Here is a 10,437-nt window from a genome sequence, read left to right on the forward strand (position 1 = left end):
CCACCTACTGCGAAAACGACGACGCCCAGTGTCTATTATGTCGGGCCACTGCATTTGCCGAAATTATCTATCATCATTCCGATACTTCGCGGTCGAGATACTGTTTCGGACAAAATGGTTGCGTCTGTGTGGCAATTTGCGAGGCACTGCAAGTGAACCACCAAAGGCCGGACAAAAAGTGTATGGTGAACGCTATGAGCACAAATGACAGGGATACTTCAGTGAACCAGTTCGGATCCATTGCCGCCATTTTAGGTGCCATGTGCTTCATCGTGGCTTCCGTTTTTGTCATTTACCGTATCCGGAAACGAGGTGAAAGTTCGGCCTCCGATGGAGAAAATGACCAAACAAGTAGCAACAGATATCACAACCGACGGGGTAGCAATGACGACGATCCAGTGGTCACTCCAGCGGACGGAGCATCGCCAATTGCAACAGCTACGCCGGTGATGAGAGCAGGATCAGGGTCGGGTCTTGTGCTGAATTTGTTCGGCTGGACGGCTATGAGAGAAGTGGTGATCCAGAAGGAACAGAATCAAGCGGATGGGATTGAGGACGCAGCTTTGGAGCCCGTGAAGAACCACAATGTGCAGATGATTGGCGCTGAGCCCTCTGCTCCGAATGTGGAGTCGGCATTGCCTACTGCTCCACCAGTGATGATCCCGTACGCTACACTGGCAGTGGCAACAGCACCGGTGGCTATCACTGCTCGGGCAATGGCGGCGCCGTCAGCACCCGATTTTGAGGATATGGACTCAATTGACGGTGACGATGTCGACATGGCCCAGCTTTGACAGGAAACGTAGCAGTGATCAATATTTAATGCGGATGCAGTCGATGTGATAGAACTTGATGTAAGTTAGTGCTGTGACGTTGATAACGTGAAACTTGGCAACAAATCATCAATTGCTAATTGAGAACGTTTGAAATGGAGATATCTTCATGAACGTACGCGAGTTCTTCGCTTCTGATCAAAATTTGACCACCTTTACAGCCAATTCTTGCACGCACCATGAGCACGACCATCAGGTAAAATAGGCATAGTGGTAAGTCGTCTTCGGATGTAGGATAATTGATGCCATACATTTCAGTGAGGGGCAGAAAAATGTACAGCAAATAGCGCTAAGATTTAGCTCCCGTCGTTCTGCTGTGACGTTCGAGCGTTGTTGAAGTCATCCAGCAGACTGCGGCATCCATCCAGATTGCGTCCATACCCTTCTTCGTTCGAAGCCAGGTCTCCCTGGACATCAGTAAAGTACTGCAGAGTCTCACACACAATCAGCTTGAAAATAACTTCACGCAATGGCTTGCAATGCGTCTGCAACCGCTTATTTTGTTACGAACAAGCTGCAATCTGACGCATGTCAAAGTATCGAGGTTGCAACGACATCAGACGCTAGAGCATGCACAAAATATATTGTGAAATCGTGAAAGATCGTTGACAGAAACGTTCATGATTGTGTACACAAGAACGCTGTGCTGTGTTGGCGAACCTTTGAGTAAGATACGTGAAGCTGTTGCTTCATGCCGGCCACAGCATGTCTCCCGATACGTGGACACTGATGAGAACTCCCCCCATGACGTACATAAAGGCTGAGTTGCTCTAGAGACGATATCACGTGACCGATATCGAGGTCGTTGAGGCGAGTTTCAAGCTCGGATTGGCTCACCTCACGCTGTCAAAAGGTGAATTATCTTTCGGAACTCGTCGTACGAGATGCCACCGGTTTTACCTTCATCTACCACATCCACGAAAGCCTGGAACTGTCTGTCGCTATCAGTACCAATGCCCATTGCCTCCAGTCTACATCGAAACCTTCGTACGGGAGTTTTGCTTGTAGAATGCAAATTCTTCGTTGATAATATATCACACGATGGCAAAACATGTATCCGATCACGTCACAGGGTCCATACTTCGCAGTAGAACCTGTGGTACCGCATGGAAGGATGCACGAGATGATCTTGCCGTACAACGTGAGCGGATCCACCTTTGTGATCGCTGACGGAGTCGTCGGTGTCTCAGTCGACTGAAAACTATTGCCACCTCTATCACTTCCAGGCAGAGAGCGTTAAGACGAAGGATTTGAATTAACGGGGTAGATTCAAAATCACTCGAGTTAACGCTCTTTGATGGTAAATTGACAGCGATGCGTCTCGCGCTTCCGTCGACTCAAAGCAGTCGTCTGAATTCAAGTTGGTTGGCTGGTAGGGATTTCTGTTGTTGATGAATCACGCGTCCTGAGGATATCAATTGATGATTCCGAGTTGTCTTCCTGTGTAACGATGGTTATCGCGCTTTCATTTTTTATGTTTGCGCGTAGCAGCATGTTGAGCGTTTCGCTTGAGCTGGTACTTTGGCGAATGCACCGACCACACACACTTGAATTCTCTGGTTATGATTCCCATGATGCACTGTTCATTTTGCTCTTTCGTTGTTCGGAGAGTACGAAGCCCGCTTACCGCTTCTTGGCTACATTCGTACGATTGAGGCAGTCAGACGTGGCAGCGTTGGGTGAGACGCGTTTGATATCCTGCCATTCGCTTCTCTTTGTTCCGTGCACACACACACTTGTCTTCACTCGACAGTCTGTCTATCGCCAGCAGTCCAAAGGTGATTTCTGTGGAGGCACGGTGGTAAGTGAAGAATCGAGCCGTTGACGGGGCGTTGAATGCATCGAGCGGAAATTATGACAGTCCAAGTCATCAGTTGTCGAGTCTCTGCTTTTTGGTGGGACTGAAGACAGGTGCATGAATCGCTTGATACATTTTACAAGAAAATCACAGTTTACATGTACACCAACAAGATCGCTGCAATTCACAAAATAGAATATCGACCGATTGGTAGAAGTTTTTCTCAGTCGATGTCGATAAACAGCACGTCAGCTCGATGTTACCTTGGCGCTCGCTCGGCGTGTGCATGCAGCAGAAAGCTTCCTGTACTGGCAATGCCAAACTCTCCAGACTCTGGCATACATGTTCATGTTGTAGTCAGGTGATCTACCAGGTCCAGTGTAGCTCAGATGTGGTACTTTGTGACATGCTGCGCGTGACTTGCTTGAAGTGGCCGAGCAAAAGGGTCATCACTAGCACGACTGGTGACGCCAGTGCTGATGAGGCCACTTCGAAGCTAAGAACACAAAATGTTCATGGATGTGATGACCAAGCATTTCTCATTATGATTCATTGGATATCCCTACATGTATCACATCAATTGCAGGCTAAAGTGCACAGTGAAAACTGTGGCAATTGACAAAAAATGTCGGTCGGTTGGTTGATGACCCTGATAAACGCCCATCAACCTGAACAATGGAAACCTCAAGCATCTTTGCCACCTTGACATCGCCGTTTGTTAGCCACGCAAGAGCCTATCAACGTCATCTCCGCCCATTCTCTAACCCTCATCGATTTATACAGTTGATTTCATTACTAACAACAGGTTCTTTTCAAAAACGCTGCATCGTTCTTCATCTGATATTCAATTTCGCAACATATGGAAACTTTGGAAGGTCTCAACGTTTTTCATGTCACTCGTCAATCTGCCACAAAACACGAAACTTCATGGGGGCCTGGACGTCGTCTCCGTCGGACGATAGCGACGACACTAAGGCTCCCACGAGCCCGCCGCCGGTACCATCGTCTTCCTCATATTCCGCTGCGTCGTCCAGTGCCGTCGGTTCTGGCTCAGATGGGTCTCTAGCCGACACAATCCAGGTCGAAAACGGGTCTGCAAGTTGCGGTGACCAAGTGGAGATCGAAGTCGTAACCCCCGCCCCAACGGACTGGACGTCCCATGATCGCTGCCCTTACTACCCTCCACGAAGTGACGGCTGCACGGAGCCTCGTTCGTGTCGAGACTGCCTCAATATCGACGTGGGAGGCTCGTACAGCTGCATGGTGAACCAGTACGGCCGCTGTGTGCAAAAGGAGCCGTCAACCTTCTCCAAAGACCTGGTTTTCTGGAACCAGAACGCGTCGAATGATAAAGAGCAGTGCGACGACCAGAAAGTCCAGTTTCCGGCTGATGAAGTGGACTATTGCTCGTACAAGGACAAGAAGTGCAAAAAGTGTCGAGACACGGTTTTCTCCGACGTGATGAACGGGAGAATCGACGGCTCGTTGACAAAATTCTGCTATGGCAAAGGGGGATGCGTCTGCATTGCAGTGTGTGAAGCTCCGATCTGGAAAAGTACAATCGGCCAAACCGTGTGCAATGGCACAGTGGTTAATAAGGACTACGAGAGCCAACACGCCAATACTTACGGAGGCTCAACGGGCCAGGAGGAACATGGAGGACCCCCCATTGGCAATATGTTGATAGGGATTGTAGGCGGCGTGGCTGCTGCCGTGGTGCTCATTGCTGCAGTCATTTACGTCCGCAAACGTCGAACAAGCGACAACTCCACTGGATCAAGTGGATCAAATAACTTTGGGGGACAGACTGGAAATACACAGGAAGGTGAAGATTCAGCCACTGGAGCGGAGGGATCTGTGCCCATGGCTGTGCCAGTGGCTCCTCAACTGAGTCTCTTTGGCTGGCAGGCGATGAGATCGGAGCTGATCGAGAGAGAACAGTTGCTACTGGCTGGAGTTGAGGACTTTTCCAACGTCAGGACGGGATATCTGCAGCTTTTAGATGTGGATGCGTCTGCACCCCCGCAAGAAGAGGACGAGAGCTCAGCTCCAGTGCTTCTGGTCCCCTTGGCAGGGGCATCGGCGCCGTCATTCTCTCCGAGAGCGCTCCCTGTAGCTCCGTCTGCTCCGTTAGTGTCACCTTCGGCCCCTCCAGCCTCCCCCACTCTTCTCGAAGAAGAGTTATTGTAAAACGTAAGTGATGTGGAAACTATTTATTAATTGCCACTAACTTTTTTTAGAAACAAGGAGTTCTATTTTGCTGTTCGCTTTTTTTTTTTGAAGTGGATCAAATTCTTCACTTTTTGCGATTACGATGCATCTGATTCCATTTTAGAATTCGAATCAAAACTGCTGGACTGTACTAAACATAAATCTGGCTTCTGGTTCTTCAGATTTGAATTCCCGGGAGACTAATGCCAGAAATGGGCCACCAGCACATCGGCAAGAGCGTTCCTGCTTGCATCCGCTCCGGCTGTACAGTCCGCTCTTCCAAAGACCGTGAGACTGCTTGACTGTGTGCGCGCGTGCTGCTCCAGCAGAACGCAAAACAACGGACGGCAGACGCCCCGACGCGCTCTCTTCAGCGTAAAGGAGATAGGTGCGCTACAATGGGTCGGCTGCATTTCACGAGATACAATGAAGACGACAACGAGAGCATTCCCAGAGACATTGACTTGGCCAGCAGCACAGGTTTCAACCAGAGTCGCGGTCTTCCTGCTTTAAACCGCAGCGCATTCGAGCACAGTCTGAACCGCAGTGGCTTTGAGCGCAGTCTGAACCGCAGTGGCTTCGACCGCAGTCTTAACCGCAGCGGCTTTGAGCGCAGTCTTCGCGTTGATAATGTGCAGGTCTCGGCGATCCCGATCCTCGGACGGGTGGACAACCCGCTCATGAGCTCCGTTGTCATCATGAACGGAGCCGACTCAGCCGTCCACAGTCCGACGTGGAGGAAGCGAGAGGCCGATGGGGACGACGAGTCCTCGTTGCCATTTCCAGCTTTATCCAGGAAGTTTGAGGTCAATTTGGTGTCTCGATGGCACGTCGGATTGCTCGTGTCCACCGGGTTTGCCGGTATCCTCACGACGTGTCTGAAACGAGGCGTGTTGCCACTGCTCGAAGCCGAACTCAAGATGCAGCCGTACCAAGTGGACGCTGCGTCCGTGTTGGTCCTACTTCCGTGGTCCTACAGCTTCATTTGGGGCTTCATATCAGACGCAGTGCCTATTCTAGAATCTAGACGCAAAGCCTACATAATTCTCGCGTGGATGACGACCATGTTGGCATGTTTTGCGATGGCTCTGATGGACCAGTTTATCTCGTATCGCGCGGAGGAAAACGACATCACCACTGCAGACCTTTTGAGGCATTCCGATGGCCTCATGGACCTCTACATGGTATTCTTAATGATGGCCAACTTCGGCTGCATCGTGGCACTTGTCATCGGACAGACATACGTGATCGCACAGACTCGTAAAGAACGCATGACCGTGCGCGGCACAGCGCTCGGAACGCTCTTAATCACGCAGTTCATGGGCGAATTTGTCGGCCAGGTCATCGCAGACTACGCCATCTTTGACGTGACGGATCTCGGGGCGACTCCGAAGGTGACGCTGCGTCAAACGATGCTCTTTTTCGTCTTTTACACGGTCATTCCGTTGATCGCGCTCTGCACGTGCTTCTTCGAGAAGCCTGACCCGCCTCCGATCAACGCCGCGCGTGATCGCTACAACCGCGCAACCATCGAGAACTTGGAGACGTCGGCTTCAGAGCTGCAGCGCGCCTACATGACGGCTGCGAACTTCTACCAACGCGTTAAACTAGCGCTGCGCGGCCACTGGATCCGCCTGCGCAGCGCTCTAGGCAAAGAGTCGACGTCTCGAGTCATGCGCTTTCTGATTGGCTTTATATTCATGTCGGAATTCTCGCTGACATATCCGACCAATCGGATCGAAGAATGGTGTGGCATGAACGCTAAGGCGGCGTCCACCGGCCACATTATGATGCAGGTGTTCTCCGTGCTGTGCGGTATCCTCTGGAAGTATTTCTTCTTGAACTGTGACTGGCGCTGGTGCGTCTTCTCCAGCTTTATCATTATCACCATGACGCCGCAGTTCGTGTACTACACGATGGCTACACTCAATCCGGGTGCGCGGAATATCGATATCTACGCGGTGGTCTCGGCTCTGACGGGCTTTATCCGCAGCGCTATTGTGATTTTAGAGCTTGCAATCACCGCAGAAATCGCCCCTGTGGGCGGAGAAGGCGCTTTCGTCGGTATTGTCGTCTCCATGGCGTCGAGTATGCGGTTGATGGCGAATACGGTGTCTAACGCCATCGGATTCATGTTTAAGGACATTGACGACTCGGTCAGCTCACGAGCAGACCCGGACAGGATGCAGGTGGCGTTTGCGCTGGTTGTATCGCACATTATCCAGGTCCTCGGCCTCGTGGCGCTCGTCTTTTTGCCAAAGCAAAAGCGGCAACTGCAGCGACTGCATCGCTTTGGCAACAGGGACGACAAATGCACCACGTGGTGGATCATCGGCTGTCTCGCAGCTTCGTTTGTAGTTAGCACCATCTTCAACGCGTTGGCCATCGCACCGACGACGTCTTGTATGTCGATTGTGGGCGGCAGTGGCTGCTAAAGATTTTCTATAGACGTAAATATGATAATGACACGCAATTTTTGGGAACACGTTAGAGCTTCGATAGAGTTACGGTGCAATTTTAAGAAACCCGGTTCTGTTATTTTAGAGTTTTGCTTTTCTAACCTAAGTTGCAGCCTGCACCACCGACAATGCGCAGACATGCAGTGCTGGGGATGATTGCGAGCAAGTTGAAGATAGCGCTGATGAAGAAGGCGCATCCTAGTGAGCCCAAGACCCACCACGTCGTACTTTTATCACCCTGAGCGCCAAAGCGGTGAAGTCGCTGGAGTTCTTGCTTCTGTCTTGGTAAAAAGAGCAGCGCCACGATACTGATAAGTCTGATGGAATAGCAGATACCAAGACCGAAAATCACTTGGTCGCTTTGCTGATCTGTGCCGTATAGACTGGGATCTTGGAACGCGAAGCCCAAAACGTTGGAAAAAGTTGTAGACAAAAGTCTCATGATGCTGCTCATAGACACGATGATACCGACGAACGCTCCTTCTCCACCGACAGGGGCGATCTCAGCGGATAAAGCCACTTCCAGTATAACCAATCCACCACGCATAAATCCTCGCAATGCCGTCATAAAGGTGAACGTTTCTTGACTCCGCATACTGGTCGACCATGTGGCCAGGAAGTAAAATATGAGTTGAGGCAGCATCATAATGATGATCAAACTTGCTGTAACGCAATAGCGCCAATTGCAGTTAAGCGCACAGTATTTCCACGCTGCTGCGGCGATAACGTAGAGTGCCTCCGTCGTAATGTGACTCGAAGATTGAGCCTTATCCGTAAAATTACACCAAATTTCAAGTTGAGCGTGTGGATACGTAAGTGTAAATTCGGACAGGAACACGAAGATCATGAAGAATCGGATGATGCGGACTGTTGACTCCTTGGCTAAAGCTCTTCGTAGTCTCAGCCAGTTGACTCGGAGGCCTTGAAAACAACCCATAGACGCCATTTCTTCTTGAATAAAAATGTGGGATTCATCAGCTCCATAATTGTTTTCTCCATCGTCGATTTCTGGCGGATCGGGGTCTTCGTGGAAGAAGAAAACCAGAGTAAGCAGAGGCACCAGGGAATAAAACATAAAAAACAGCGCAGTTTGGCGGAACGACACGATCGGAGTGAGTCCGAGCTCGGTGATGTTGAAAATGGCCGTGTCCGAGATAATCTGTCCCAATAGTTCGCCCATAAATTGTGTCAGTAGTATCGTTCCCAGTGCTGCGCCACGCACTTCTAGTGGCTCTCGACGAGTTTGAGCGACGACATAGGTCTCGGATATTATCAACGTGAGCACGCCTCCAAAGCTGGCCAGCATCAGTAGTCCGATATATCCGTCGATGAGTGCCACGCGGTTCTGCAAAGCTTCTTCCGTTGCTACTCGACTTGATAGCGCGTTGTATTCCAGTGTGTAATTGAGAATCGCCATGGCGAAGCATGTCAGTAAAGACACTACCCATCCAGCTATAATGTACGACTTGCGTCGAGATCCCAATAAAGGTACAGCGTCTGAGAGAAAACCCCACACGAAAGTGTACGACCAGGGCAGAAGCATGAGTACATTTGCTGCGTCCACCTGGTACGTCTCCAACTCCAATTCCGCTTGAAGAAGAGGAAGCAGTCCTCTCTTCAGACAAGTGTTTAAAACCCCTGCAAACAAAGTAGACACGAGCAGTCCAATGTGTCGACACGTCACCAACTCCACGCTTCCTTTCTGGATAGCCCCGTCATCTGAGGGTACTGAACTGTTTGCGTTGATAGAGATTCCGTCGCCACCATTTCGCAATGCCTTGCCACTGACGAGGCCTCCGTCGTAGTCTACCACTGCACAGGTGCTGTCAAGTGCTTCTCTCCTAGTGCTGATAATGGGGATGTCGAAAATGTTGTTGTCTCTTCTTGTACTCACGGCGGGCGCTGTCGTTGCGTACGAGTCGTCCAGATTCCTGACCTCATAGTCGAACCGGTTGCGGTGAGGACGTGTCGGTTGTCGTTTCCGGTACGGGGTGGGTGCTTCTAGCGCTCTTTTACTGTTCGGAGCCCTTCGGTTGTTGCCTGTTCTACCTCGAGCAGGTTTGGGATAGGAATCGTGGTCACTGCTGTTACTGCCGCCACTTAAGAGATTCCGACGAACCATTTCGAGGTTTTTGCAGTTTGTGCTGCGTCGAACTTGTCCTGCAGCACGTAAATGACTGCAGACTACAGCAAGTCGGAATGTGCTGCAGTGGAAGTGACAGCAGAGACCAAGAGGTGTTGACAGATGGGGTTATGAGTCCGGACCAAGTGCTCGGTCCGTAATCCCACTTTGCCATAACAGAATTAGAAATGCCATATGTAAGAACTCTAATGTTTGTATGGAAATACCATTGATAAGGACTGAGAGGATATATAATACCACATTTACTTCTCTGTTAATGCTACTTCGGATTGTTTGTGGGAATGATTCCACTTTTTGTGACTCATTGTTTCTACGTTGTGGGCAACTGAAACGGGATTTGAGCTAGTGTCGACCAATGTGAAGACCGCATGGCTGCATCTGCTGGGTGAGCCGATTACACCAATCGAGGGGCGGAACCTGCCGAGAAAGCAGTTGATATGTCCTACAACGCCTTGATGAACTGCGTTGTGACTGCAACTTGGAGCTGTAGAGGTCACACCGAAGTCGCCGTGATGAAAGTGGTGCCAAGACGAAAAACCATGAGTTTGGTGGTAAAGCGAATGTAATTTGAACCCACGGGAGGTCGGATCAAGGTTTGTGTAAAGATTGTTGAGCATTTCTGGTTCGGTGTCGAAGTACAAATCTGGTGCGGCCTTGTTGAACGACATCAGGACATCGGACGTTGGATATTCGCGTTGGATGATTCCACAGCGTTTACTGCCCGATCCTTGGCCAAAGACGACAGAGCCGTCTTGATTCCGGCTCGAGTTTTTCGTCTTTCGTCGATCCGGACGTGCAGATTCGGTAAGCGTCAATTGTGATCTTAGACCACGTCGTGATCAGCGAGGTTGGTTATACGACAAGACGCATGCACTCTTGATAAGGATCCTGGTTTCATTTTATTAGAGGTGCCAGTGTTACAGCAAATTCACGTAGCTTGAGTGCAATTTCGTGATTTCTACCAGAACTTTCTAACATTTTAGACTTCTTCAA

General features: G+C 50.1%; 5 protein-coding genes across 5 annotated transcripts; 3 read left to right on the forward strand and 2 right to left on the reverse strand.

Annotated features, from left to right (window-relative positions):
* Positions 1-182: 182 nt before the first annotated feature.
* Positions 183-921, forward strand: PPTG_12558 (hypothetical protein; the record flags this gene model as incomplete). The annotated part of the gene is made up of 1 exon (XM_008908608.1): positions 183-921. One exon carries the CDS (start codon positions 183-185, stop codon positions 792-794), a length of 612 nt encoding a protein of 203 aa, XP_008906856.1. The 3' UTR covers positions 795-921.
* Positions 922-1,129: 208 nt separating this feature from the next.
* PPTG_12559 (hypothetical protein) lies at positions 1,130-1,739 on the reverse strand (the record flags this gene model as incomplete). The annotated part of the gene is made up of 3 exons (XM_008908609.1): positions 1,130-1,258; positions 1,587-1,676; positions 1,734-1,739. The coding sequence occupies 3 exons, from the start codon at positions 1,737-1,739 to the stop codon at positions 1,130-1,132; spliced, it is 225 nt and encodes a 74-aa protein (XP_008906857.1).
* Positions 1,740-3,558: 1,819 nt separating this feature from the next.
* Positions 3,559-4,821, forward strand: PPTG_12560 (hypothetical protein; the record flags this gene model as incomplete). The annotated part of the gene is made up of 1 exon (XM_008908610.1): positions 3,559-4,821. The coding sequence occupies one exon, from the start codon at positions 3,559-3,561 to the stop codon at positions 4,819-4,821; it is 1,263 nt and encodes a 420-aa protein (XP_008906858.1).
* A 419-nt stretch (positions 4,822-5,240) lies between these two features.
* On the forward strand, positions 5,241-7,277 carry PPTG_12561 (hypothetical protein; the record flags this gene model as incomplete). The annotated part of the gene is made up of 1 exon (XM_008908611.1): positions 5,241-7,277. The coding sequence occupies one exon, from the start codon at positions 5,241-5,243 to the stop codon at positions 7,275-7,277; it is 2,037 nt and encodes a 678-aa protein (XP_008906859.1).
* A 41-nt stretch (positions 7,278-7,318) lies between these two features.
* PPTG_12562 (hypothetical protein) lies at positions 7,319-9,423 on the reverse strand (the record flags this gene model as incomplete). The annotated part of the gene is made up of 1 exon (XM_008908612.1): positions 7,319-9,423. The coding sequence occupies one exon, from the start codon at positions 9,421-9,423 to the stop codon at positions 7,399-7,401; it is 2,025 nt and encodes a 674-aa protein (XP_008906860.1). The 3' UTR covers positions 7,319-7,398.
* Between the last annotated feature and the right edge of the window lie 1,014 nt (positions 9,424-10,437).

The sequence above is a fragment of the Phytophthora parasitica genome, assembly GCF_000247585.1.
Source record: "Phytophthora parasitica INRA-310 unplaced genomic scaffold supercont2.30, whole genome shotgun sequence".
Classification (NCBI taxonomy): Eukaryota; Oomycota; class Peronosporomycetes; order Peronosporales; family Peronosporaceae; genus Phytophthora; species Phytophthora nicotianae.